The sequence below is a fragment of the Bos mutus genome, chromosome 16 (genome assembly GCF_027580195.1).
Source record: "Bos mutus isolate GX-2022 chromosome 16, NWIPB_WYAK_1.1, whole genome shotgun sequence".
Classification (NCBI taxonomy): domain Eukaryota; kingdom Metazoa; phylum Chordata; class Mammalia; order Artiodactyla; family Bovidae; genus Bos; species Bos mutus.
The window spans coordinates 6,381,999-6,409,608 of record NC_091632.1 but is presented as its reverse complement, the minus strand read 5'-3'; the positions used below and the strand labels follow the sequence as shown (position 1 = coordinate 6,409,608).

The window sequence follows — 27,610 nt, the reverse complement described above, 5'->3', positions numbered from 1 at the left end:
GCTACAGGTGTTGAGTGCTTGAGTGTAAATATTTAAAATATGCTACTCATATTTACATATTTTTAAGTTTGTATTGGGATATAGCTAATTAATGGGGTTTCCCTCTTGGTTCAGTGGTAAAGAATCTGCCTGCAATGCAGGAGACACAGAAGACCCGAGTTCAATTCCTGAGTGAGGAAGATCCCCTGGAGGAGGGAATGGCAACCTACTCCAGTATTCTTGTGGGGAGAATCCCACAGGCAGAGGAGCCCATGGGGTCACAAAGAGTCGGACACCACTGGGCACCCGAGCACATAGCTGATGAACGAACAGCGCTGTGACAGTCTCAGGTCACTGCTCGTGTTTTAGCCCTGTTTTATCATTTCTTCTTTGAAAAAAATACCAGAAGTCTCAAAAATTGCAAACAGCTGGGCCCTTCTCAACTTCTGAGACACCCTGGTGTGCCTTTCAGTGAGGTTCGCGAGCAAAGAATACAGCATGGAGGCTGAAAATGTCGACTTCTTTATTATTATTATTTTATTTTTGAAAATGTTGACTTTTATCTAATTTTTCAAAGTCAGAACGTCAAGGGGAGGAGGCTGAGCTGTAAAGGGATCAGCCCACCCTCGCTGCCCCAGCCTGGATCAGTCACGAGCCACGGCCCGAGGGACCCCTGGGTGGCGGCTCTTGGCCCAGCTTCCTTCTCCATGAGCCGATGCGGTGCATCCACCTCCGGGGCTGTCACGAGGGCAGACATCGCTCTGAGGTGAGCGTCCGGCAGCAGCTGGGGGCAGCGAGCATGTGCTCTGTGCACGGTCAGCCCGTGACATGCTGGGCGACACGCAGGCTCACGTGTGGAGCAGGCGTGCGTCCATGAGCAGGAGCTGGTCACCCTCCCGCTGCTGACCCGAGGGCCGCCTCCATGGAGCCGCTGTCTGGGCTGGTCTTCGGGGACTTCCCTCCCCGATATCGGAGGCCACGCCGGCCCGTTCATCGGCTGTCCAGAGGCGGGTCGCCCTCCCCTGCACGTCAGTGCGTCTCTGAACAGGGATGAGTCAGGTTAGAGCCCCAGCAGACACAGAGAGCAGACGGGTGATGGGGGTGCGGGTGGGGGACGGAGGAAGGGCATTAAGGGGTTCCATCTCCAGCTGTAAAAAAGCAAGCGGCAGGGCCAGAAAACACAAGGCACCCAGCAAACAGGACAGGGATGACTCTGGGGAAAGCTGGCTTGTCCTGGGGAGCGTTTCATGACGGAGCAAATGTCGGACCCTGGAGAGGCTCAGAGTAGCTATTGTCCGTCCGTCCGCTGTGTTCACGTAAAGAAAGAAGGTGCAGACTGAGTCATCAAAGACTCAAGAGTGTCCCACAGGAAGGGAGCTCGTCTTGTTGCTGCTGGAGGCTCTGGAAGGTTCTGTCCGGCCCCGAGCCCTGGGAGGCCCCATCTGCTCCAGGAGACGGGGCGCACAGAGGCCCAGAAGCCACAGCGGGGGCTCCGCCCGCCTGCGCCCTCGGGTCTGCAGGCCCTTTCGCAGGAGAGCGTGGGCTCGTGGCTCCGATGCTGAAAGCTGCCTTTTAAGCATGAAATTGTCCTCAGGGCCGAGGGCTTCATTCCTGGGAGGCCACAGGGGTTCGTCACAAACAGGAGGTGAGAAAGACGTGAACTGAGCCTGACCGGTGGTGGGCTGGAGCTGGGGGGTCGGGGGGGCACAGACAGCTGCGTGCCGGGGGTGGGTATGGACGGGTCCGGAGAGCAGCTGGGGGCTGGAGGGAGGTGGGGGCAGGGGTGTGCGCCCTCGAGCTCTCAGCTGTGCCTCCCCGAGGACGGAGCGGTAGGGTAGAGTAAGACCCCAGCCCATCCTCGGCCCAGACCCTGGGGCCGTCTCGAGGCCTTCCCCTTTCTGCAGAGTCCCGTCTTCTGGTGTCGCTTTGACGTGTGTATGCGGGCACGTGTGCACAGGTCTTCAGTCAGAAGCCTGCCCAGCACATTCGCCTGCACCCCCAGGCCAGCAGAGAGATGGTCCTAACCCAGCCCGGACAGAGGCCCCAGCCTCTGAGTTCAAGTGCCGCCCCACGTCAGAGGAAGTCACCCGGCCTCCAGATCCATGGGCCTCACCCCAGGAACCCACTCGGGCAGCAGGTCACAGGACTCCAGAAGGTTCCGGAGATCATCCCACTCGCCCCAAGCCACGGGGAGCAAGAGGGGTCCCGTGGGGGCCTGAGCTGTGTGTCCCGTGGGGACAGGAGAGCGATAGTAAGCTGGACCGTGTCTTCACCCAAAGTCACCAAGGGAGAAAGAACACAGCACCCCCCGCCCCAGAGCGCTTCTGGGGCGGGGGTGGGGGGGAGCCTTCCGCTAATCAAGGGCCCTGGGGGCTTGTGCCTCCATCCCTCAGGAGGGCCAGGAAGGCCATGCCCGGGGAGGGTGTGAGATTTCCCTGGCTCGCTGGGAAGGGTCCTGGTGGACAGTCAGAACACCGACGTCGGCCTGCGTGGTGGCTGGCGAATATCGCGGAGGCTGGGCTGGGGGCTAGGCGACCCTGTGTGCACGCTCTTCTCACCCTGTGCTATCACAGAGGCCCACGCCAGTGCCTGGCCGCAGACGGGCGATGCGGGAGCTCTCACCTTCATGGTGTGCGTGGCCGACTTGGCTGCACATCACGTTCCTTCGACAGAGGACACAAGACGCAGGACGGAGGGTAGAGGACACATGAGAGCCGTGGGTCCATCTCATCAGAGTCCTGACATTTCAACTGCAGCCAGTGCGAGACGACCGGCTCGTCTGAGCAGGCCTGGGGGCCGCCTCGAGCTCTGGGGAGACTATAAGCTACCCGCGCTAGCCCAGACGATGCAGCACTGAGGTCCAGGAGCCCCTGGAGAAGGGCCACAGGGCCCCACGAGGCAGAGCACTTAGGGCGACCGGACCCCCTCCTGGGAGCCGGACTCCTGCCTCTGACTCCCAGCTGCCTCCAGCCCCTTGTCTGCCCTGCGGCACAGCGGGCTGCTTGAAAACTGCAAACGGATCCTGTCCCCCGCCAGGGTACAGATCACATCTCACCATGGCCTCCAAGGCTCACCTGTCCACGCCCACCTCCTTGGTCTTTCCCTGCTCCCCACCTGCTTGGGGTCCCTCTGAGGCAGGCAGGGCACTTCGTCACCGCCTAGATAGCATCTGTCTGCCCATTAGACCCACAGGAGGAGCACCCCGTCTCCACTCACCTGTGTGTCTCAGGGCCCACCACAGAGCTAGACCCAGGGTCCCAGGGGCGGGTGGGGCATTCAACACCTATTTGTTCAATAAATAAAGCTTCAACTTCTGATACCCAGAGTTAGAAAGACGCAGGAAACCCATGTAGATGTACACCTGCACACACACACACACCCTGAGTGTGAGAGGTCAGACACCTGCCCCCAGAGTACACACACTAGCGAGCCCCGGGTCCACAGCGTGCCGGGGTGTGTGTAACCACGTTCCCTCCCCTGAGAGGAACCTGGGCCCCTTTGCCTTCCGCTGTGTCCGGATCCGCGATCAAGCCTTGCTTACTGGAGGCGACAAACCAGTTCCCTGTCCTGAAAGGGCGAGCGGGTGTTGTCCCCAAGCAGACGGGGCGGCCCTGTGCCCCGGCTCCTTCTGGGCCCGCCTGCCCCCCATCCTAAAGGAAACCTGTTACCAGCCCCCCACCCCGACTCCCACCTTCCATCCACCCCGATTCCCACCTTCCATCCACGTGTCCTAACACCCAGGTGTCTGCCCTGCCTGCTTCAGCCCCCAGCCCGGCTGGCGGGGCCAGCTCTCCCACCTTAGGAAGCTCACCACCTCCTGGGAGGCCTCCTGGCTGTAGACTCCCAGGGTCTCGCCCTGCCCCTGCCCCCTCAGGGGTTACCCTCTGATCTGTCGGGGGCTGAGACTCGCTCCCCAAGGCTGGGTTTGCTTGGTGCCACTTCAGATGCCGATTCCCAAGAGGGCAGTGGCTTTGGGTGTCTGTGTGACTTATGGTGTCAAGGGTCCCCAGGGGTCAGCTTAGTGGAAAAATTAAGGCCCTGGAGGACGAGAAGGCGCCCGCTAAGAGGATCATATAAACGAGGCCGCGCGGGGCGGACTTGACCGAGCCAATCTGAGAGCTTAGTGCTCTGCGAGGAGTTGGATGAGCCCAAGTCACAGGACCCTTCCATCTCTGACCTCCCGGGAGGCGAGGGCGGGAACCCCGGGGGGGCCCTGCCCTGCCAAGCCCAGGCTGGAGGAGGAGGAGGAGGGAGGCGGGCTGAGTGGGAGGGGCGGGGGCAGCGCGAGTCCGCCGTGACCTACATCTGTCCCGGCGCCACCAGGCCACCGGCAGTCCATTCAGAGCCTCCGGCAGCAGCTGGACGCGGGGAGGCGGGAGCGGCCGGGAGGCCGGAGGCCGGCTGTGCACCCAGGTCAGTGGGCCCTGCACACCTGGCTGTCCACCGGGGCAGGGGCAGAGAGGGAGAGGCTGGGATCCCGTTGCCCTTCTCTGCTCAGGAAGGGCAGGCAGGGGGCAGGGAGCCCAGAACCCCCCTGGGCAGTACATCCCCTCCGATGGCTGGGGACACTTGGAGGACGGAGCTGCAGCGAGTCTGTTGGGGCAATTCTGTCCCAGGCTCGGACTCTCCCGGTGCTGCTCAGCTGGCAACGCCGACCAGCTTAAATACTCTGAGCAGCTGTCCAGAATAAGGACCTCCGGTCTGGAACTCGGCACATCTTGATTAATAACATGGTCAAACAGGGAGAAAAGCCCCGGGTGTCTCTCCCTGCCCTGACTCCTACGCATTGAGAAGCTGGAAGCAGCAGGAAGCGGGAGGGCTGGATGGAGCTGGTGGGGCGGGGGCGGAGTGCTGAGGGCCTGGGGGAGACCGGGAGACATTTGCAGGGACTCAAGCTGCCGTTTGGTGCAGAGTTAAAATTCTTCTCCAAAGTGGAAGAAAGCTTGGAGCAGAGCGTCTCCTCCCCAACGGCCCCTCCCCCCCATGAGGACCACGACCCTCTGACCCTCTGGTCTCCCACCAAACGGATCTCTCACCCATCGCCTTTGACCTTGTCCCGGATCTGGCTTACTCCTGAAGAGGCCGAGGTCGGGAGGGCGAGCTGGCCAACGTGGGCCCCCGGGTCCCAGTTGGGGCTCAGCTGCTCTCCCGTCTCAGCTGGGGTCTGGAGGCGGGAGGCTGGAGGGACAGACGCGGGAGGATTATGCTTCTTGGTGTGTGACGAACGGCTGAGTAAGTAACCAAGAGCCGCTCAAGAGTGATGGAGACATACGGTGAAGATGCTAAGACGTCCGTGCTCACTGCACCAGGGTGGAGGCGGTGGGCAGGCTCGGGGTGGTGGTCCTGGGCGTGGGTGGGACGGAGCCCCCCACCCTCACCCCCGCCACGGCCAGCTGGGTTCCCCTCCGGCCCCCTCGCCCTGCCCGGCGACTCCCCGCAGAACAGCGGCTGTGGCCTGTGACCGCCCCAGAACGCGGCTGGCGCGCTGCGGCATTCCAGCGCGCCGGGGCAGTGGCCGGGCTGTGGGGGGGACGCCGCGGGCCCGGGGTGCCAGCGGGTGGGCAGTTATGAAACGGAGGCTCCTCGCTTGGAGGACGGAATGTGCCCTGTCATGTGATTCTATACTGAGGGCTCTTTGGGCAGGAAATGGAATCTCCAAAATGGAACCCTTGGCCACGGGCCAACCGCACTGGGGGTGGGACTGCTGGGAAGTTCTTTCAAGACACCCCCTTCCCGCTGGACTCTCGGCTCTCCTTACTGCTCTCAGCCCAGCCCAGCCCCAGGCCCCCTGCCCTCTCCCGGCGGCCCGCCTCGTCAGCCTCAATGGATGGCGGTTGGATGCCGTTGAGCGGGAGTCAGAGGGGTGCTGCTGGTGGTGGAGGGGGTCTGGGAGGCACTCTTGCCCACCTGACATTATAACTCACTGGCTTTGGAGGGGGTGGATGGATTTATGGAGATCCTGATGTTCCAGCCTAGAAGACCTTACGGGCAGCCCAGGGATCCTTGCCCGCAGGCCTGGCGATCTGGATTCCAGATTGGGTGGGGTGGGAGCTGGAGGGCTGCAGGCCCTGCTCGAGACTCTCGGGGCTGGTGGAGCGGCCCACAGTCCCCGGGGATGCCGCTGGAGAATTCTCATCCCCAGTCAAGGGGCCAGGCCGGGAACAGCTGGGAGACCCTGAGGTCTGGAGTTTGCTTTCCTGATTTGGGGATGGCCGTGTGCCGCCCTCCGAGCGTCCTCTGGGCCTGGGGCCCCACCAGCAGGCCAGACCTCCAGCACAGCTTGTAGCTCACCCACAGTTTCCTTTCCCTGGATGAGATTCCAAGCGGGCAGTGCCCTACCCTCCCTGGTCTCCAGGGGGTGGGCCATGCTGGGCCAGCGAGTGGGGGAGAGGAGCTCCTGGCCGGCCGGGGTGCTGAGGTGTGGGAAGGACGGGGTGACCAGCCTGGACCTTTCTCAGCAACCCCACCTTCTGTTCTCAGATCAGTCAGCGCCAAAGAGGAGCCGGAACCATGGCAGGTGGGAGAAGCGCCCCCTCCACTCTGCTCACCCCACATGGCGCCCACCAGGAGAGGGCGGGGGGCAGGGCAAAGAGCATGTGGCTTGTTAGTTCCGGATTTGGGTTTGAACTTGTTTTCCTAAATCCGGGGAGCAGAGCCCCTCCATGGGCCCCGATTCCCACCAGGAGCCCTTTTCCACTCTCCCTTCCCCACCCCCTCTCCCAGGACTCTCCCAGGGTCTCCCCAGGGCACCCATGGCCACTCCCCTGGGGCACCACTCACACGTGGAAAGACCACCACCACACCCGCTAGAAAGCCCCAAAGCCCTTCTCCCTGGAGGAGCCGAGGAGCCGGCCCTGCCCAACTGTGGGGGGCGGGGGGCCCCTGCCCCTCCGGCTACAGGTCTAAGCTGAGGCCCACCTCCCTTCCCGCCACCTCCTCCAGGGAAGTCCCTCAAGAAGTCCTCCACGCCGGGTGTGAGCATCTGGCAGCTGGTGGAGGAGGTGCCCGAGGGCTGCAGCACGCCCGACTTCGTGCAGAGGCCCATCGCCTTGGCGCTGCAGGAGGGTAAGGCCCGGGAGGGGAGTGGAGGGGACGGGGCCCCCGGGCCTGCTCCAGCCCAGCCCCTAACCCCTGTGTCCGCAAGGGGCCTGAGGAGCAGAGAAGCAAAGGGGTGCAGGCCTACCACGGGACAGGCATCTGGGAAAGAGGGTGGGGGTGTGGTGAGCTGGGGAGCAGAGGCTCATGAGGCAGCCCTGGGACCCGCACCCTCCCGGCCCACAAGCAGCTCTGCAGAGGCACCCTCGAAAAGGAGTGAAATGGGGCTGCCCCACAGTGGCCCCGGGGGCCCATAGGCCGCAGAGAATGGAGCCCGGGAAGCAGAGGGAACGGGCTGCGGGGGCAGGGGTGAGCAGGCACCCTTTCCCCAGCACGGGCCCCCCAGCAGGTTTCAGAGCCCCTCATTCTGGCCTAAGGAAAATAATACCCCCTCCCTCGTTAGATCTGACTCTACCTCTCCAACAACACTGTCATGAGAAACTGCGTCTCTCATCAGGGGTGGGGGACTTGCATCTTTATTCCAAACTGTCCTCTGCTAAGACACTCCTGGGGTGCTGGGGGCCTGAGGACAGGCAGCACCTCACCCCGCCCCACCGGCTTCCAGGCAGGGATGGAGCTGGGCTCTTTCCCGAGGCTGGAACCCTGGGTCTCAGGACCGGACCCTTTGAGCACCACCACCAGGCTTTGCCAAGGTCACAGTCCCCCCACCAGAGAGTGGACACAGGACCCACAGAGGACTCCCCCTTCCCAGGCCCAGGAGAGTCTTTCAGGCCCCCGCCCCGCCCTGGCCCTCAGGGGCATACACAGACAGGGGGAGGGCGTCCTTGGTTGCCTGAGACTGCGTTCTTGCCTGGGGACCTTGGATCCCCAGGACCAAGGGCAGGTACCCCTCTTGGACTGGGCAGCTGAAGTGCCCAGAGCAACACAGAAAACATGCATTAAAATCCCCATCTGTCCTCCCTCAACCCGTCAAACTGCCCGCCTGCCTCTTCCGGTTTCAGGGAAGACCGCCACCTTCCGGGCTGTGGTCTGCGGGGAGCCCAGGCCCAGGGTGCGCTGGCACTGCTCCAAAGGGGACCTCAGCAGCTCCAGCAAGTACCAGGTCTCGTCCAGCACGGGCTGCAGGGAGCACGTGCTGCAGGTAGGACTGCGGTCCTCCCGGGCGGGGGTCCTCCCTTCTCCTCCCAGAGCCAAGGTAGACCAGCAGGCCAGCCAACCTCTGCTGACAGAGTGCTGGAGCTTCCTTCAAGCCCTGGAGGCAGGCTGCCTGGCTTACCACCCCAGCCTTGAAAAGTCACCTCATTCTCTCTCTCTTCCTCTGTGAATTGGGGGGATGATAGTGCCTCCTTCATGGGGTTTTTATGAGCATTGAAGGTTTAGCTAATAAACCTCCCCCAGGCCCGACCTGCAGTGAGCACTCAGTCGATATTGGTCAGTGTCAGTAACATTCACAGTTACACGTCACAGAACACCTACTACGTGCTGCTCCCGGGCTAATCGTTTGACCTAGATTGTGTATTTTAATCCTGACCACTCACTGCTTTGGGGTAGTATTATTTCGGCCACGCTGTGTGGCATGCAGTGTCTTAATTCCCTGAACAGGGTTCGATTGGGAGCTTGGAGTTTTAACCACTGGACTCCCAGGAAACTGCCAAATTTATTTATTTATTTATTTATATTATTTGCCACACTGCACAGCTTGCAAGACCTAGCTCCCTGATCAGGGTTCTATATGTGGGTATTATTATCCTCATTTTATAGGTAAATAAGCTGAGGTCCAGGGAGGTTAGGTAAGGGGCCCGCAGCACACACCAGAGACGGTAGTTAGTCCTGGATCCGGTGGACTCTGGGAACCACTCTCTGCCCACCGCAGCCCTGACCTAGGTTTGGTCTCGGGGTCTGCTTTCCTCATGAACACGGTAAGGTCCATGAAGACAGGAGCTTGCCTTGTTCATCTTATAGCGTAGTTATGCCCAGTGACTGGAGGAAGGGGGGCCAGCCCTGTTCCCCTGCCTTCGGCCTCTCTGCAGATCAATAAGCTGACCGGCGAGGACACAGACGTGTACCGCTGCACTGCCGTGAATGCCTATGGAGAGGCCACGTGCTCGGCGAGGCTCACGGTCATCGAAGGTGGGCCTGCCCGCCCCCGCCCCCTCCCTCCTGCCCCACCGGGGCTCCGGGTGTGGGAGAGCCCTAAGGGGATCAGGCCTCAAAGCTGGGGGGTGTGGGGGAGCCATGGAGGCCGCAGCCCCACCAGGTGCGGGGCCCCAGGCTTCACCCGCTGCCTGCAGCCTCTGCCCCTGGTCGGGGAGGCTCACGCCCACAGGCGCCCCTGCAGCTGTGCCGGGTGACCTCCTCTTGGCCCTGAGGCGTGAGGTCGGGGTCTGAAAGTTGGTTTCTAGTCCAATCGTTTGCTAACTCACTCCCGGGGCTTCGGTTTCCTCTCTTGGCGTACAAGTCTGCGTGGAGTGGGGCGAGAACATGGGGGCAGGTAACACAAAGGCCAGAGCCTGCCTTAGACATGCTTTGCTTTGGTTTGCTCGTGTTTCCAAAATTTCAAATTAATCGTCAGCAAGGGATCGAAAGTAAACGTGTCTTGGAAAGCGGATCTCATCTCTCAGTTGGTTATGTTTTTGTGCATGAGTAACAGAAAACCCTCCTTGATGTGGCTCAAGAAGCAAAGCCACTTTCCTAGCCCCACGATGACAAGTCCCAGGGTGGCATCCAGGCTCCGGCAGAGCTCGGGGCTGCTGGGGGAAGCCAGACCCTCCCGCGGTGTGCCACCCTGACCTTGTAGGCTGGCTGCTACGGACCTGGCTAACCCACATGCAGGCAGGAAGCCGGGATGGAGTGGCCCTGGGACATCTGGTCCTTTTATCAAGAAACAAAAGCTAATATATTATTGTAGATCAACTACACTTCAATAAAGAAGAGTCTTACAACTGTGGAAATAGACAGTACTTCCAAGGAAAGAAGCATGAAATTCATATGGTCCTGTACAGTGTAAATTCTTTGTTCTTCAGTAAAAGTTTTAAGGTTTTAGGAAAACTGAGTTAGAGAATTTCTCCCCTGGAGACAGAGGCATGGGTATCTTGTCTCGTTAAGGTAACCAGTACAAAAGTCAGACGGGAAGCCTGCGGCAAGCTAGGGTTTTGAAGAGAGATTATTATTTAAAGCACTCATTTGTTTCGTGTGTTCCTGCTCTCTCAACGCCCACTGCCCAGGTCATGTCCCCCGGCCATTCCTGGTTTCGAGAGGAGCCGGGAAGGCGAGAGGCCTGCCCTCCGGCCTCCCCGGGGGGCGTATTTGATGCCCCCAGGCCTGGGCCCTGAAATGGCGGCTCTCAGGTGGAGGGGGAGGACAGCTGCCCCTTAGATGCCCTTCAGTGCGCAGTCACCAGCGGCTCCCCCCCGCATTCACGCCACCCCCAGCCCTGTCGACCTGAGAGTGGGCCGCCCTGAAGGATATGGGGATCAGGCTGCCCCCCTGGGTCACGCTCTGAGCCGGAGATAGCCGGACCCTCCGCCATGTTCTTCCTCTTCCTGGATGGCCGCCAGCCTTAGAGAGGACTGGGGGTGGGCTCCGCTGGTTCTCAAAGCCCACCAGGGTTTCTCCTTTCTCTCCCCGCCTGTCCACATTAACCACCTCCTCTCTTCCTGATGGTCTAGTTGGCTTTCGGAAGAATCGGAAGAGGCCCAAGGAGCCCCAAGAGGGTAGGTGGAAAGTTGTCCCAAATCTCCTTAGGGTCTTTGGGGGAGGGGCTACTCCCTGCCAGCGCCCCACACCTGGTCAAGCCCTCAGGGTGCTTCACAGGCCATCACCAGCCCACAGGAGGGGGCTCCTTTCCAAAGCCCAGTGGTCTGTCACGAACCACAGGCCCCCTTTCCAGCCCCCCCCCCCCCCCGGGGTTCCTACAGAGAGGCCTGTGTGAGCCCTGTGGAGTCCCACCTGAGGCTGGGGCTCATCCCTCTTCCTTTTCTAGACTTCAGGAAGGAGCTGGTGGACTTCCGGAAGATGTTGAAAAAGAGGTGGGCCTGGGCCTGTCCTGGGGAGGGGGTCTGGAGGCTCTGCCCCTGCTGAAAGCCGGCTCGCACTTGCCACCCCTCCCAGCGCCGGCAGGGGAGAGGGGCTTCTGCTGGCTGGTGGACTTGCTGGGAGCGCTGGACCCCAGGCTCCAATTCTAAGCTCTGTGTCCTTGAGTAAATCATCTCCGCTCTCTGGGTTGTTTGTAAAATGTGCTCCACTCGAGCCACAGAATAATGTCCCCTCAGACACCCTGGTCTGAAAGCCGCAAGACAGTCGTTAGTTAGGAGAGAGTTTCTGCCGGCGGTGTCTCCGCGGCCTCTTGCTCCAGGAAGCCAGCGCAGCGCTCACCCCCTCAGGGCGCCGGCCCGGTGGGTGACCAGCCCCTGGGGGTCCCGCGGTCTCTGACCTGCCCACCCCGCTCCCCAGGGACCCGCCTCCCGCCCCGAAGAAGAAAGTAGACATGGATCAGGTGTGGCAGCTGCTGATGACGGCTGACCGAAAGGACTACGAGCAGATCTGCCTCAAATACGGCATCGTGGACTTCCGCTGGATGCTGCGGCGGCTGCAGCGGATGAGCAAGGAGCGCGAGGAGAAGCTGGCGCCGGTACCGCCCCGCCCCCCCTGTCATCCCCGGGGGCGCCCTGGGGGTGGGGTCGGGGGACATCACATCTGGAGCGCCAGCCGTGGAGGGCCGCCCCACCCGTCCCCACGCGGCGTCAGCTAAGGACCTGCGTCCTGGCTTTGAAGCCTGGCTTGGACACTCACTGAAATCTGGGGCCTTGGAAAAGTTAGGGCTTCTGGGTCTTGGTTCCATTCCTTGTAAAGTGGGTGTTACAGGCATCCCTGCCTCACAGGGTTACTGAGTGGTGGTCAGAGGATGTACTTAAAGCACTAAGCTCCGCAAAGGCTTGAGGTTTGCCCACTGCCGTCAGCACACCATCACCCGACCCTGGGGGGTCTGTCTTATTTCTAAAGGCTTCCGGGGAGACGGGCTTCAGCCGCTTACAAACTGAAAGAGAACTGGGAAGTTTTCCCTGAGTCTAATCTGGCCCTGGTGGAAGTCTGCTTTCTCTAATGGAAACACAAAGCCACTTGCTTGCATTACCTTGAGAACAGTGTTATCAGCTTGGAAGGCGATACCTTCCATCCAGGGACCCAGCTTTCCTGCTCTGGGCTGTCTGCTCAGCCTTGACGCAGGACCCAGCCTCCACCTTGTAACCCAGCACACGTGGGCTCGGGCGCTGCCGGGGGCTGGGGCCTAGGACCCGGAGCCCTGAGGAGTGCACTCAGAGGGCGCCCCCGACGGGTTCATATTCCCTAGTACCTCAACACCATCGCCAACCTGAGACATGTTCGGGTCAACAAGGAGGGGATCGCAACCTTTGGCCTGGAGCTGGACCTCAAGAGTCCTGAGAGCAAGATTTACCTGTACAAGGTGAGTCTGGGGGGGCGTCAAGGAGGGGGTCTGGCAGGGGAGGATGGGGGCGAGCAGCGGCGAGAGGGACGCTGAGGACACAGGCGATACGCCCTGCGCCCTGTGGACCCCTTCTGCTTTGCTGCGGTCAGGGTGTCCAGCCAGGGCGCTGGGTCAAAAGAGAGTTCTTAGAAGTGCACCCCTCGCCTCTGAGCGCTCTCTCCAGACACACCTCTGCATGGGCCCCACAAGGAGTGACCCGTCAACCAGGTGGGGGTGGGGCAGGGATCCCGAGGGGCTGGGCTGGGGTGTCACACTTGCTGGCTGTGTGACCTCAGGCAGGACGCTTACCTCTCTGTGCTGGCAGCCTCGTTCATGGCATCAGCATAATGCAGGACCGGTCAGTCTCTTGGGGCGTCTAGCAGATAAATGAGCATGCGCGACGCCCCTCCCCCAGCTCTCCCTCCTGTGCACCCTTCCCTGCCTCTCACCAGCCTCACCTCCTTCCTCTGCCCCTCTGTCCACCGTGGCCTTCCCCGCCATCCGCATGGCTAACTCCTCCCTACGGAGACTCCCTGGCCCCCCATGTAGTGCTTTAAAAAAAAAAAAAATTTATATTGAGGTACAGCTGATAATGGGCTTCCCTGGTGGCTCAGATTAAGGTAAAGCGTGTGCCTGCAATGCGGGAGACCTGGGTTTGATCTCTGGGTCAGGAAGATCCCCTGGAGAAGGAAATGACAACCCACTCCAGTATTCTTTCCTGGAGAATCCCATGGACAGAGGAGCCTGGTAGGCTCCAGTCCATGGGGTCGCAAAGAGTCGAACACACCTGAGCGACTGAGCAGGCGTGCCTGTACCCAAAGTGGAAAACAGAGGATCGCCTGGTACAGAGCAGCTCTAAGTGTCTGGGTGTGTGACCCACCCCCTGGGCTGCACTGTCCGTCGCTAGCCTGGGAAAGATCAGAATTCCAAGTAGTGTTTCTACTGAACCTGCATCGCTTTCGCACCAAAGTCAGAAAATCACCAGGCGCGCCGTGGTGGGTCAGGGATGACCAGCAAGGAGCCAGTCTATCCAGGGCTTGGCTGAAGTGGGCGTGTGCACGGGCCGCTGGTAGTACTCTGGTTCCTCATGAATGAGAACACGGGGGACCGGCCACCCTGCTGCCTCCCTGCCCTGCTCGGGAAGGAGGTCCACTGCCCGCCCCCCTGCCGACTCAGCACTCTCTCGGGTGTCTCTTGCATAATGCCAACAGATCGTTTACTCCGTCTCAGAGCCACGGATATTCCTAGAGCATTTATTTCCCTCCACCACACGCTCGGCCTCCTCCCCGCCCCTCTCCCCACCCCTCGTGGTCCCGCAGTGTCGTTTGGTGCCAAGGCCAGTGAGGAGCACGGCTGGTCGTCCGCAAGCAGGATGGGGGCAGGAGGAGCCGTGGACCCACGGAGGCCCTGCGCCCCCCTTTTCCTCCCCTGGCCCCAGGATGGCGAGATGGTCCCCTATGGCTTCGACAACGAAACCAAGCACTGTCTGCGGCGTCTGGGGAAGCACTACCAGTTCCAAATTCAGGACCTGCAGCCGGAGGACGCCGGCATTTACCAGGTCCGGGTGGAGGATGCCCACATCTTCACCACGGAGCTGGAGGCCAGCGGTGAGTGGTCTGCCCTGAGCGCCTGGGCGGGCGCCAGCATGCCTTCCAGCGGGGCTGCTGGATGGCCGGGACGCGGCCCCCTCGCCGTCCGGGAGAGGAGCTCGTGCCCGACGGTTAAATGTTGACGATCCCTTTTCAGAAGCCGTGGTCCGCGTTCTCTTGGTGCTGGGCTGGGCGCTGAGGGTTTCAGACGTGGGCTCTCGCCCTCGCTCACGGTCCGTCCTCAGCATCCACTCCCTCTCAGGCCGGAGCTGACCAGTTCCACAGCCTCCCTTCTGAGGCATGGCCCCCTTCATGACCCCCAGCAAGAAGCTCCACTGTCCCATCCCTCCCCTCCCTGCCTGTCCCCCTCAGGAATGGTCCCTTTCTCCATCATCAGACTCTGTCCCTTTCCACCACCACCCCCTCCCCAGCACCTGGCAGCTCAGGGCATTGGAGGGCGCTGACCCCTAGGGTGGGGGAAGCTTTCTGCAGATAAACCATGGAGGATGAGGCTGAGTCAGGCTGAAAAGGGGTGAGACCTCCAGGTGGCCCTGCGCTGTGCACAGGGAAGGCGGCAGGGCCCTGGGCTCAGCCAGGCCTGCCTGTGAATTCTGGCTGGACCACCTCTTAACTGCGGGAGCCATTTAGCGTGTAAAGCCTCAATTTTCAGACCTCATGGAGGGTAACAGCAACGCCTGCCTTGGAGGTGGTTGTGAGGATCGGTCGGAAGGCAGGTATAAGGCTCCGTACTCAGCCTGTCCGTCTCCTTCCTGAACCTACCTGCCCCCGGAGAGGAGGTTCAGATTTAGAATGCCAGCCACGTCTCACTGTTCACAGCCTAATTATAACTCCTCACTTTATGTGGAGAAACTGACACCTGGGGTGAGGGGTGACCTGTCCGAGGTGAGACAGGCAGCCGTGGCCCAGCCGGCCTGCCCCGGGCGCCCTGGGCCCCCGGCGCCCCGTGTCGGCTCACGCCCCGCGTCTGCCCGCAGCCATCCCGCCCCGCGTGGTGGTCCCGCTGGCCGACGTCCGCTGCGAGGAGCGGGGGGACGCCATCTTCGAGTGCACCCTGTCCAACCCCTGCCCCAGCGCCGCCTGGAGGTTCCAGCACCAGCCTCTCCACCTCAGTGACAAGTACGAGGTGTTTGTGTCCCCGGACGGGCGGACCCACCGGCTGCTGGTGCGAGGGGTCCGCTTCTCCGACATGGGCCTCTACTCTCTGGGCACCAAGCTCCACGCCTCCAGCGCTTGGCTGGTGGTGGAAGGTGAGCGGGGACCCCGGGCTCTCCCCGCCTCGGCTGAGGCAGGCCCCAAGGCCCAGGGGGGCGGGGCTCCCTGTCAGTGCCCTGTACTGGGGACCCCTCATCCCCGGAGGCCAGAAAGGCCCCCAAGAGCCATGCTCCACGCCTGCAGTGCGGGCCCTCCACGGCGAGCCCACCCTCCCCAGCAGCGTCTGCTGCACTGGGCACAGATCCAAGGTGGCCTGGGGTCCTGGCCAGGGCTGAGGACAGTGGGCCAGGTCCACCCAGGGTGAGGAGCCCCTGGGTCAGGCCAGAGAACATCCTTAAACCCCCTTAGGGTTCTGGGTTCAAGGTGATCCCAGGAAACTAAAGTTGACATTCGTAAGACAAACAATAGAATAAGTTGATTTAAAGGGAGAAAAAAAAAAAAACAGCGAGGCAACTGCAGGTGGCAAATGACTTTTGGCTTCTGTATTTTCTCCCAAAGTCCTCCTGAACCACCGAGCAGGGTCGGGGTGGGGGCCTCAGGTACAGGACCGGGGGAGGTGGTGATGGGATGAGCCACCAGCGAGCTGGTCTGCCTGGCTTCCTCCAGAGATGGCCGGCTTGCTTCTCTGTTGGGGAAACTGAGGGTCAGGCAACTGGGGAAACCGCTGGGGTCTGAGAGGCGCCTCAGCCTGATTTAACAGGGCTTTTCTCTTCTCTCTCTCCGTGGGCGTGACCTCTTACCAAAGCTGGGAAGGATAAGAGCCTTCTGACTGCAAGCGCTGACCACCAGAGGCAGGCACAAGAAGGCCAGAGCCCAGAAGATTTCAGGAGCGCCCATGGGGAGGGGGATAGATCCAGAGAGCAGGGCCCCACAGGGAGCTTCCTCCAGAGAGCTGGGCTGGCCTCTGGGGCCACAGCCAGCCCAGACAGGGGCGGCCTGGGAGGGCCTGGTCACTCCTCGACGGGGGGCAAGGAGGCAGCTCACGCAGCATGGGGCCCTGGACAGGCCAGAGAGGGCTTTCTGGAAGAGGAGGGAGGCAGAGTCCCGGGTCTTGGGGTCGACCAGCTCCACGGAGGGAGAGGGGGGGACCGGAGCTTTCCGGGGGGCTCAAGAGGGGGCTTGGAATCCGGGCTGGGACTCACGGGAGGCCAACAGCGAGGTCGCAGCAGAGACGGTGCAGAGCCAATGGGAGCCTGGGAGGCAGGGTCCTGGCAGCTTGAGGCTGGAGGGCTGGGGGAGCGGGCCCCTTGGGGAGCCCAGGCTGGTCCTGCAGGGTCTGGCTTAGAAGGGCAAGGGTCAGAGATTCTGCAGGGGGAGAGCCTGGGTGAGCTGAGGGGAGGGCACGGTTTGAGTGGTGGGGTGGGGAGACGCATGGCGGGCCCAGGGTGGGGCCACAGGGCTGGCCCAGGGGGTGCTGGAGGCGACCATGGGGCAGAGGGTCCTGGAGCACTGGAGCCTGTAGGAGGACGGGGCTCTAGCTCCATGGCAGGCTGGGGCCCTGAGAAAGGGAGCGATGCTGACCACAGGGATGCAAGGGGCTCCTGGGGCTCAGGGGCATCTGCAGGCTGGCACCTCCAGGAGCCACCTATATCTGCGGGTGAAAGCTTCTTCCAGGGCCGCGGAGCTCCTGAGGCCAAAACCGGGGCAGAGGCAGATGATGGAGGCCCAGGGGGTCCCGGGGGCTGGGGAGAGGGCCCACGGGGGCTCAGGACAAGGGAGGGCCCAGAGTCCGTGGGGGCCTTGGGTGAGGTGGGCCGCAGTTCCAGCGGGGCCCAGGATCCCCGGGCCTGGACTGCCGGTCGGAGGGCTCCAGGCGAGGCTGTGGGCCCAGGCCCTTGGGATGACACTGGGTCCGACCCCAGCAAAACCGGGGCCCAAGGCAGGCCTGGAGTGCTGGTGGGCGGTGGGGAGCGAGGGGGTGAGGGTGGCCCCCAGGCGGCGGGGCTGACCGGGTCTGATGCTAGAAGCCACAGGCTCAGTGAGTCTTCAGGCCCTGGTGGGACCCTGGAAGACACGGATGGGTTGAGAGGCTCAGGGGCCATGGGGTCTGAGCCAGGTTTCTGGGACGGGTCCCGGAGCTTCAGAGAGAAAGCACCCAGAGGTGGGGTGGGCCACGTGGGTGGCCTCGGAGGCCCGGAGGGGATGGAGTCTGGGCTGGGTGAGGGCTCCGGGTACCCCGGGGGAGCAGGCCTGGCCTATAGAGCCGGTTTCAGTGATGGCTTAGGCGGGCCAGGAGCCGTGGGTTTCGGCCGTGCTAGGGGCCCGGGGGGAGCAGAGCCTTGGGACAGGGGTGGTGGCAGCTGGGGCTCAGAGGTACCCGGGGGCACGTGGTCTGGAGGCAGAGATGGTCGTGGTCCTGCAGGAAGGGCGTCTGAGGGACCTGAGAGCCTCGAGAGTGGTTCGGGCGGCCCAGACAGGGGCCCTGTGGGTGGGAGCAGCGTGCCTGCAGAGGCTGGGGGGGCCTCCAGAGGCTGGGGAGACAGCGGCCCTGGGGGCAAGTATCTTCCTGGTGGCCGGGGCCAGCCTGGGACAGCAGGGTCAGTGGGGAGAGGCGGCCTGGGGGCCTCAGCTGCAGCAGAGACTGTTGGGGAGGGACGCGCAGGGGCAGAGCCGGGGGGCTGGCGGGGAGCGGGGCCTTGGGGTCGGACTGGAGATGATGCGGGCTGCAGAGCCCTGGGGGGTCTGGGGGCTTCTGGAGAAGGAGCGGGTGAAGATGGCTCTGGGGTGTTGGGGTCTCTGCAAGCGGCAGGCCAAGTGCATGACAGGGGTGGAGCCAGAGGCCTCGGTGTGGGGGTCTCTGGAGCTGGGGCTGGTCCTGGGGGTGCTCCCGGGGGCCCCGAGGCATCAGAGTCTCACGCTGGGGTGGCCCTTGAGGGCCGGTGGGCTGATGCGTCCGGTGAACCGCTGGGCTGTGGGGATGGGTCACGCGCTCTAGGGCCTCAGTCAGTAGGAGGCACGTCAGCTTACGGAGGAGGGTCCAGGGGTCTTGGGCCTGGTGGGGTAGAGCTAGTGGGGGAGGCGGCCTTTAGAGATGGTGTGGGGGGCCCTGGAGGAAGAGGGGCAGGGGCTAAGGCAGGTCACAGGGGTGGTTTAGGGGGTTCTGGGGAGTCAGGGTCATGCGGTGAGGCAGGCTATAGAGAAGGTTTAGGGGGTTCTGGAGGAGTTGGGGCAGGCGCTAAGGCTGGTTATGGGGATGGTTTAGGGGGTTCTGGGGGAGTTGACTCAGGGGCTAAGGCTGGTTATCGGGATGGTTTAGGGGGTTCTGGGGGAGTTGATTCAGGGGCTAGGGCTGGTTATGGGGATGGTTTAGAGGGTTCTGGGGGAGTTGATTCAGGGGCTAGGGCTGGTTATGGGGATGGTTTAGGGGGTTCTGGGGGAGTTGATTCAGGAGGTAAGGCTGGTTATCGGGATGGTTTAGGGGGTTCTGGGGAATGGGGGCAGGCGCTAAGGCTGGTTATGGGGATGGTTTAGGGGGTTCTGGAGGAATGGGGGCAGGTGCTAAGGCTGGTTATGGGGATGGTTTAGGGGTTCTGGGGAATGGGGCAGGCGCTAAGGCTGGTTATGGGGATGGTTTAGGGGGTTCTGGGGGAGTTGACTCAGGGGCTAAGGCTGGTTATGGGGATGGTTTAGGGGGTTCTGGAGGAATGGGGGCAGGCGCTAAGGCTGGTTATGGGGATGGTTTAGGGGTTCTGGGGAATGGGGGCAGGCGCTAAGGCTGGTTATGGGGATGGTTTAGGGTTCTGGGGAATGGGGCAGGCGCTAAGGCTGGTTATGGGGATGGTTTAGGGGTTCTGGGGGAGTTGATTCAGGGGCTAAGGTTGGTTATGGGGATGGTTTAGGGTCCTGGTTTAGGGGTTCTGGGGTTCTGGGGGAATGGGGGCAGGCGCTAAGGCTGGTTATGGGGATGGTTTAGGGTTCTGGGGAATGGGACTCTGGGGGAGGGCTCAAGGCTGGGCTGGTTATGGGGATGGTTTAGGGGGTTCTGGAGGAATGGGGGCAGGCGCTAAGGCTGGTTATGGGGATGGTTTAGGGGTTCTGGAGGAATGGGGGCAGGCGCTAAGGCTGGTTATCGGGATGGTTTAGGGGTTCTGGGGAGTTGATTCAGGGCTAAGGCTGGTTATCGGGATGGTTTAGGGGTTCTGGGGAGTTGATTCAGGAGCTAGGCTGGTTATCGGGATGGTTTAGGGGTTCTGGGGAGTTGATCTGGGGGATGGTTTAGGGGGTTCTGGGGGAATAGGGCAGGCGCTAAGGCTGGTTATGGGGATGGTTTAGGGGGTTCTGGAGGAATGGGGGCAGGCGCTAAGGCTGGTTATGGGGATGGTTTAGGGGGTTCTGGAGGAATGGGGGCAGGCGCTAAGGCTGGTTATCGGGATGGTTTAGGGGTTCTGGGGAATGGGGGCAGGCGCTAAGGCTGGTTATGGGGATGGTTTAGGGTTCTGGAGGAATGGGGCAGGCGCTAAGGCTGGTTATGGGGATGGTTTAGGGTTCTGGGGAGTTGGGGCAGGCCCTAAGGCTGGTTATCGGGATGGTTTAGGGGTTCTGGGGAATGGATTCAGGCGCTAAGGCTGGTTATGGGGATGGTTTAGGGTTCTGGGGGAATGGGGCAGGCGCTAAGGCTGGTTATGGGGATGGTTTAGGGTTCTGGGGAATGGGGCAGGCGCTAAGGCTGGTTATGGGGATGGTTTAGGGGTTCTGGGGGAATTGACTCAGGGGCTAAGGCTGGTTATGGGGATGGTTTAGGGGTTCTGGGGAATGGGGGCAGGCGCTAAGGCTGGTTATGGGGATGGTTTAGGGTTCTGGGGAATGGGGGCAGGCGCTAAGGCTGGTTATGGGGATGGTTTAGGGGGTTCTGGGGGAATGGGGGCAGGCGCTAAGGCTGGTTATGGGGATGGTTTAAGGGGTTCTGGGGGAATGGGGGCAGGCGCTAAGGCTGGTTATGGGGATGGTTTAGGGGGTTCTGGGGGAGTTGACTCAGGGGCTAAGGCTGGTTATGGGGATGGTTTAGGGGGTTCTGGAGGAATGGGGGCAGGCGCTAAGGCTGGTTATGGGGATGGTTTAGGGGGTTCTGGGGGAATGGGGGCAGGCGCTAAGGCTGGTTATGGGGATGGTTTAGGGGGTTCTGGGGGAATGGGGGCAGGCGCTAAGGCTGGTTATGGGGATGGTTTAGGGTTCTGGGGAGTTGATTCAGGGGCCAAGGCTGGTTATGGGGATGGTTTAGGGGTTCTGGGGAATGGGGGCAGGCGCTAAGGCTGGTTATCGGGATGGTTTAGGGTTCTGGGGAATGGGGGCAGGGCTAAGGCTGGTTATGGGGATGGTTTAGGGGGTCCTGGGGAAGTTGATTCAGGGGCTAAGGCTGGTTATGGGGATGGTTTAGGGGGTTCTGGGGGAATGGGGGCAGGCGCTAAGGCTGGTTATGGGGATGGTTTAGGGGGTTCTGGGGGAATGGGGGCAGGCGCTAAGGCTGGTTATGGGGATGGTTTAGGGGGTTCTGGGGGAGTTGATTCAGGGGCTAAGGCTGGTTATGGGGATGGTTTAGGGGGTTCTGGGGGAATGGGGGCAGGTGCTAAGGCTGGTTATGGGGATGGTTTAGGGGTTCTGGGGAATGGGGGCAGGCGCTAAGGCTGGTTATGGGGATGGTTTAAGGGTTCTGGGGAATGGGGGCAGGCGCTAAGGCTGGTTATCGGGATGGTTTAGGGTTCTGGGGAGTTGACTCAGGGGCTAAGGCTGGTTATGGGGATGGTTTAGGGGGTTCTGGAGGAATGGGGGCAGGCGCTAAGGCTGGTTATGGGGATGGTTTAGGGGGTTCTGGGGGAATGGGGGCAGGCGCTAAGGCTGGTTATGGGGATGGTTTAGGGGGTTCTGGGGGAATGGGGGCAGGCGCTAAGGCTGGTTATGGGGATGGTTTAGGGGGTTCTGGGGGAGTTGACTCAGGGGCTAAGGCTGGTTATGAGGATGGTTTAGGGGGTTCTGGGGGAGTTGATTCAGGAGCTAAGCTTGGTTATGGGGATGGTTTAGGGGGTTCTGGAGGAATGGGGGCAGGTGCTAAGCCTGGTTATAGGGATGGTTTAAGGGGTTCTGGGGGAGTTGATTCAGGGCTAAGGTTGGTTATGGGGATGGTTTTGGGGGTTCTGGGGGTATTGATTCAAAGGCTAAGGCTGGTTATAGGGATGGTTTAGGGGGTTCTGGAGAAGTTGGGGCAGGGGCTAGGGAATGGAGTCAGGGAGTAAGGGAGGTTACAGGGGAGACTCAAGAGGACCTGTGGCGATGGGGCCAGAGGATGAGGTGGGCTTCAGAGATGGTTCAGGGGGATTTGGAGGAGTAGGCTCACTGGCTGGGGTGGGAGAGGATGGTGGATTCAGAGGCCAGGAGACCATGGGGCATGGCTCCGGATACTGGGCGGCCTCAGAGGGGCCTTACAGTGGCACGAGCCCCAAGGATGGTCCAGAGGGGGGCAGAGGGACGGGCCTGGTGGGAGGCGCAGGTGCGGGGCTGGGCTCCGGCATAGCCGGACGGCCGGGTACCGTGGATGGTGCAGCTCATGGGGACGGCCCCAGGGGCGCAGGGATGCTGGGGGCTCCGGAAGGCCTGTCGATGCTTTCAGATGGGCGGGGTTCTCAGAGTGGTTTGAGGGGCTCTGGACGCCCAGGTGCCCCTGAGGCATGGGGGGCTGTGAGTTCTGAGGGGAAGTCAGGTATCACAGGGCAGCGAGATGGCTCTGGGCTCCCGGGGTACCCCGGGCACAGAGGGGCTCCCAGTGGGGAGGGCGGGGCTTCCGGGGTCCCTGATGATCGGGGGGCATTGCAGGGTGAGGCCTGGGCAGAGTCAGCTGCTCAGGAATCCACACGTGACCAGGACTCCTGGAAATCAGGTCCAGGGGTGGCAGGCAGGGGTCTGGCATCTGTCCAGGGGGCATTGGCCCCTCAGGGTGCCGGGGCCGCACAGCTGGGTGGCAAGAGGGTGGGGGCCGGACGGGGGGTCCCTGTGGGCGCAGGCCAGGGTCTGGATGGCAGCCAGTTGCCCGCAGAAAGGGGCAGATCCACATCAGGGCCCACTGGTGGGCGCAGGGAAAGACATGCGTGGGGCCCAGGCAGGGAAGACCAGGGGTTTGGCCAGGACAGCTCTGGAGCCTGGGACCAGCCCCCAGGCCCCTGGGTTTCGAGCTCCCTCCAGGAGGAAGACGCCATTCACAGGGGGACCCAAGAAAGGCTAGACGGCTCCTGGGGCTGGGAGGGGGCTCCAGACGGAGAGGAGGCTGGTGGGGGGCGAAGCCCAGGCTTCCTGGATGGCAGAGCTTCGGGTCTGGGAAGGAGCAGGGCTAGTGGCCCAGGGGACTCAGGTGTCCCCGGAAAGGGGACTTCTGCTGGTGGGGAGGACGGCTTCTCTCAAAAGCCTGGGGGTTCGGGACGACAGGGAGCCCGGGATGGCCTGGATGGTCCCTACGGCAGAAAAGAGCCTGGCGATGGGTCATGGGGTCAGGGGCCTGGCGGTCCACCGGGCGCAGGACACAGGAGAGGAAGGGGCTCCCTAGATGCTGAGGATGACAGGGTCCATGGCCCAGAGGCCCTGGCAGAGTACGAGGCGGTGGATGAGGCCGGCGTGGCAGAGAGGAGGCTGGGCCCATACAGGAGCAGGACTCAGACCTGGTCCAGGGTCGATCCTGGAGCAGCAAAGCGAGGTGGGGCGGATGAGGCCAGAGACCTGGGGCAGCCGCCTGGCGGAGAGGACACAGGGTACCCTGGGGAGTCCCCCAGCCACCTGGGCAGTGGCAGAGCTGGCAGAGATGGCGGATCAGACGCCTACGGCCGGAGGAAAGACGCCACCCTGAGCCCCAGATCCAGACGCAAGCCTGGCACTGGTGGCTTCTCTGAGGACGCCCGAGGTAGGTGCCTCTCCGTTGTTCTGGCTCTGGGGGGTGGGGGCAGGGGTCTCCCTGGACACCGGGGTGCAGGGCCACCCCCAGGCCTGCCTCTGGGCCCGGGACTTTGTTGCTATCCCTGAGCCCCATTTCCAGGGATCTTTTCTCCAATCAGGAGGCTACTCTTCCTCCTTGCGTGGGTGGGACGCAGGCTTCTCGAGGCTGAGAGCCCTCCTGGTGTCTGTCTTGACCCCCTGTGTCCAAGGCACTGGACTTGGTCACCTAGACATCCCCTTGGGTGACCTAGGGCCCTTCATCTCCCTGGGCCCCCAGACCCCCTGTACCAGCCTGAGCCCTGCAGAGAAAATGGGGTGCTCTGGCCTTGCTGGCAGGACATGTGGCCCCCAGGGTGCAGCGGGAAGCTGGGCGAGGCGATCCCTGGGCACCCAGCACCCCTCCCCGCTGTGCCCCTCCAGGCCCCGCCGGCCACTTCTCCCAGGGCCTGGCTGACACAGAGGTGGAGCGTGGGGAGGCCGCCGTGCTCTCCTGCACCCTCACACGTGACCTGGGACCTGGAGCCTGGTTTAAGGACGGAGTCAAGGTACTGCCCCCCCGGTCCTGCTGACCCCCGCTTTGCCAACCAGCCTGCGGGGGAGGGCTGAGTGAAGCAGAGGGGTGCAGACAGCAGCGGCTTTGCAAGAAGGAGATTTCACTCTTTGCTGTAACGGCGCCGACTCTGGGAGAAGTTTACATGGTCAACAACTTGGTGTGTTTGGAAAGGGCTGTCTCTTTGAGTGGACGTGTTCTCCACCCAGTGCCCCCCGGACAGGGCCCTGGCCCTCCCGCTACCATCCAACCCGCTGTCCTGTCCCAGCACCTGGTGAAGTCTGTCCTTCGGGCTCCGGACTCCCTGAGCAGCCCCCACCCCTCCACTAACACCTCAGTGGGGGTAGGCCCAGGGCTCGGAGCTCAGCTTCGTCCTCAGCTGGTTTCTGGGCCAGTAGTGCTGCCCACTTCATAGGTCGCTGGACGGCTAAGGATACGCTAAACGGGGGCCTGGCTCCTGCCGAGCACGGACGGGCGTTCCTTCCCGCAGCTTCAGTAACAGGCCCTGGCCAGCTTTGGGAGGGGCTGCACGGGGTGGGTGACTGGCCTTCTGTGGCCTCGTTCTCAGCTCAGCGCCCAGGACGGAGTCGCTTTCGAGCAGGACGGGCTGGCGCACAGGCTCGTCATCGCCCAGGCGGACGGGACGCGTGGCGGGAGGTACAGCTTTGCAGCTGGCGGCCAGGAGAGCGAGGCCACGCTGACTGTCCACGGTGAGGGCCGGCCCCCGCTCCCCGACAGGCGGCTCTCAGCCAGTGACGTGCGCCAGGGCTGAGAGTCTGGACGTGTCACAGGCCTGCGGCCCCCGTCCAGTCTTGCTCTCCATTGAGAGGTTGATGCTGTTGTAACGAGCAGCCCGAATGCTTCCCCTCCTCGTCAGCATGTCCTCGGGGAGGTCCAGCCCCCGGGGACCCCCACCCCTGACTCCCGGGCCTTGTGCTCCCCAGACTCCCTGAGGCCCCTCCTCCCCCACCCTTGACTCCTGGACCCTGTGCTTCCCAGACCCCCGGGGCCGCTCCTCCCCCAGCTCTGACTCCCTTGCCCTGTGCCCCTCAGATCCCCCAGTCATCGCTCCAGACGTCACCGCGCAGCTGAGGGAGCCGCTGGTGGTCAAGGCTGGGAAGCCAGTGACCATGAAGGTCCCCTTCCAGAGCTGCCTCCCAGTCCAAGCCACCTGGAGGAAGGACGGGGAGGAGGTGGCCGGCGGCAGTGGCCGTGGTGCCCAGGTGGCCGTAGGGGACGGCTTCACACGGCTGTGCCTCCCCAGCGCCAGCAGGCAGGACCGTGGCCAGTACAGCGTCACCCTGAGGAGCCAGGGTGGCTCCACGCGGGCCGAGCTCACTCTGCAGGTCCTAGGTGCCAGCCTGGCCCTCGCCCCGTCCCGGGCCCCGCCTAGCCCCCCACGACACTGACCCCCGTGCGTGCTGCCCAAGACCAAACCTGCCCGAGCTGGGCATGCCCTCCTCACGCTGATTGGAAGATGCAGCTTAGAAAGACCCGGGGGCTCCTTGGGGGAGACTGGCTGAGTAGATACTAGGGGTATTATACTATACTATAGGGCTATTATACTATACTATAGGGTATTATACTATCCTATAGGGCTATTATACGAGGGCTATAATGGGGTGGGTGGTGGTCCCTGCCTGGAGTCACGTCAGTCGGGCTCCTCGTGGTCCACATGGAGGACCCAGGCAGGAGGCTCTGCTCTGTAGCCCATGGCAACCGGGGGCACTGCGTGTGGCCGGAGCCCCTGCAGGCGGGTGCCTTCCATGTCGTTCCCGAGGGCTGTGCGTGTCAGGGGTGGAGACCAGGGCCCCTCGAGGTGAAGCCCGCCTGGGCCTTCCACTGCAGGCAAGCGTGTCCACTGAGGCGGGGAGTGTGGCTCCCCTGTGGCTCCCCTGACCCCCCCTCTCTTCCCGCTCCTCTTGGGGGTCCCCAGACAAGCCCCAGCCCCCGCAGGGCCCCCTGGAGGTGCAGGACAGCCACGGGGCTGGAGTCCGCCTGCACTGGCGGCCCCCGAAGGACGACGGTGGCCGGGCCCTGCAGCACTACGAGGTGGAGCGGCGGCAGGCTGGCCGGAGCGCGTGGCTGAAGGTGGGCGAGCCCCGCTCAGACAGCACCACCTTCACGGATGCCCACACGGAGCAGGGCAAGAAGTATGCCTACCGCGTGCGGGCCGTGACCGCAGAGGGGCCTGGGGAGGCCCTGGAGTCCGAGGAGGTGCTGGTGGCACCTGAGGGTGAGAGGACGGGGGACCGGGGCGGGGACACTGCTGGGCTCCACGCCGCGCCCAGAGGCTGGGCCCTGAGAGACCCCAGCTTCTCTGGGACCTGGAGGCTGGGTCAGTGGGCAGGACGCAGGGGTCTTGTCCAGCTGTGGCTCTGTGGGGCGAGGTGGACGGCAGAGCCGCTCTCCGAGGCTCATCCTCCTTCTGGGGCACCTCCCAGGGGCTCGAGGCAGAGGGGCTCAGGGCCGGCTCTTGTCCCCTCCCGATTTGTGTCACTCCTGCCCCAGAAGTGTGGGCTGGCTCCCACCCTGGCCTCCCTGGAAGGGGCTGTGTGTGGCCTCCCCCAGGGCCCGCTCCTCCTCCAGGTGCCCCCCGGGAGCTGGGGCCTCGCCCGGCCCCGGCTGACCAGCACCTCCTCCCCCGGCAGCTCGGCCTGGGCCCCCGCCCCCGCCGTCCATACTATCGGCCTCCAGCCAGGGCGTCACTCTGTCCTGGACGGCGCCCGGGGGCCCCGGCAGCACCCACATCCTCGGCTACCTGATCGAGAAGCGCAAGAAGGGGAGCAACACCTGGGTGGCCGTGAACCAGAAGCCAGTGCCCGGTGAGCGGCCCGGGGGTGGTGGGCATCATCCTGGCCTCCAGAGCCTCCCTGGACCCCAGGCCCGGGTCCTTTGTTGGGGCAGCATCAAGCCAGATGACTTAACTGTTTTGCTTTTCCTTTGTTCGTCTGGCTGTGCTGGGCTGGGCTTCATCTCGCTGCGGAGAGCAGGGGCCCCTCTGTAGTCCGGGTGCGAGGACATCGCACAGCGAGCTTCCCGTGCAGAGCAGGGGCCCCTCTGTAGTCCGGGCGCGCGCGCATCGCACAGCGAGCTTCCCATGCAGAGCAGGGGCCCTAGGCCTGCGGGCTGCAGTGGCTGCAGTAGTTCAGCGCGCCCGCCCTACTGAGTCGATTCTGAGAAACTGCTTTCTGGGCCCAGAATGAACTCAGAAAAGCCCATGCCCAGGCCCGCAGGACAAAGAGGCTCAGAATGCCCGGCAGGCCGTGCTCCTTGGGGCTCAGCCTCCGTGTCTCTGAAAAGAGGGCATATTGGGCTCTGCCGCTGACAGGCTCCCTTTAATCGAGGTGGGACAACAGCTCTAAAGCAGAGGGGTGCTGAGCTCTGGGGGCGCCTGCACCAGGCTGCCTTGCAAGGCAGGGGGGCGCCGAGCGCTGGGGGTGCCTGCCCCAGGCTGCCCTGCAAGGCAGAGGCAGAACCGCACAGGGACCCTGAGACCCTGCACGGCGCCCTCCGCCTGGAGAGGACCAGGCCTCCCGGCGCGGCAGCAGGATGCGTGAGCTGTAGGGCCAGGCTGGTCCCATCCGGGCGTCGCCGGCCCTGTCGGGCAGGACTGATGTGCAGGGGCCTCCCACAGAGAAGAAGTGGACGGTGGGGGACCTGCGGCAGGGCTGGCAGTACGAGTTCCGGGTCACGGCTGTGGCCCCCTCCGGCCGGGGAGAGCCTGGACCCCCGTCGGAGGCCGTCTTCGCCCGCGACCCCATGAGTAAGTGGGGTACCGACCCCCGGGGGGCCGGGGTTGGGGGGGAA

At 62.9% G+C, this 27,610-nt stretch overlaps 2 protein-coding genes, 1 long non-coding RNA gene and 1 pseudogene across 3 annotated transcripts in view; 3 read left to right on the top strand and 1 right to left on the bottom strand.

Moving 5' to 3' along the window:
• Positions 1-489: 489 nt before the first annotated feature.
• On the bottom strand, positions 490-5,435 carry LOC138991225 (uncharacterized). The gene is made up of 3 exons (XR_011467191.1): positions 5,252-5,435; positions 5,016-5,157; positions 490-2,642 (listed from the first exon to the last, which is right to left on the bottom strand). It is a non-coding gene; the product is annotated as an uncharacterized lncRNA (long non-coding RNA).
• The window catches only part of IGFN1 (immunoglobulin like and fibronectin type III domain containing 1), a 30,655-nt gene continuing 7,319 nt past the window's right edge, over positions 4,275-27,610 (top strand). Inside the window, 19 exon segments of the mRNA XM_070384655.1 lie at positions 4,275-4,392; positions 6,460-6,496; positions 6,922-7,044; positions 8,037-8,176; positions 9,066-9,165; positions 10,704-10,748; positions 11,018-11,063; positions 11,488-11,665; positions 12,383-12,496; positions 13,956-14,124; positions 15,102-15,374; positions 16,085-16,144; positions 23,111-23,218; positions 23,671-23,795; positions 24,369-24,510; positions 24,854-25,153; positions 25,737-26,036; positions 26,452-26,625; positions 27,438-27,566. Coding sequence (XP_070240756.1) covers positions 6,490-6,496; positions 6,922-7,044; positions 8,037-8,176; positions 9,066-9,165; positions 10,704-10,748; positions 11,018-11,063; positions 11,488-11,665; positions 12,383-12,496; positions 13,956-14,124; positions 15,102-15,374; positions 16,085-16,144; positions 23,111-23,218; positions 23,671-23,795; positions 24,369-24,510; positions 24,854-25,153; positions 25,737-26,036; positions 26,452-26,625; positions 27,438-27,566 — 2,533 coding nt within the window. The 5' untranslated portion in view covers positions 4,275-4,392; positions 6,460-6,489.
• Positions 19,330-20,026, top strand: LOC138991234 (uncharacterized; annotated as a pseudogene).
• On the top strand, positions 20,467-21,492 carry LOC138991171 (uncharacterized). Its single transcript, XM_070384438.1, has 4 exons — positions 20,467-20,500; positions 20,660-20,953; positions 21,004-21,240; positions 21,488-21,492. Exons 1-4 carry the CDS (start codon positions 20,467-20,469, stop codon positions 21,490-21,492), a joined length of 570 nt encoding a protein of 189 aa, XP_070240539.1.

Excerpts from the sequence above, each read along its gene's own strand:
- LOC138991171 (XM_070384438.1), top strand. The coding sequence starts at position 20,467 with ATGGGGGCAGGCGCTAAGGCTGGTTATGGGGATG. Across the intron at positions 20,501-20,659 it reads TAAGGCTGGTTATGGGGATG|GGGGTCCTGGGGAAGTTGAT; the intron begins GTTTAGGGTTCT and ends GGGATGGTTTAG. Across the intron at positions 20,954-21,003 it reads TCTGGGGAATGGGGGCAGGC|GCGCTAAGGCTGGTTATCGG; the intron begins GCTAAGGCTGGT and ends GAATGGGGGCAG.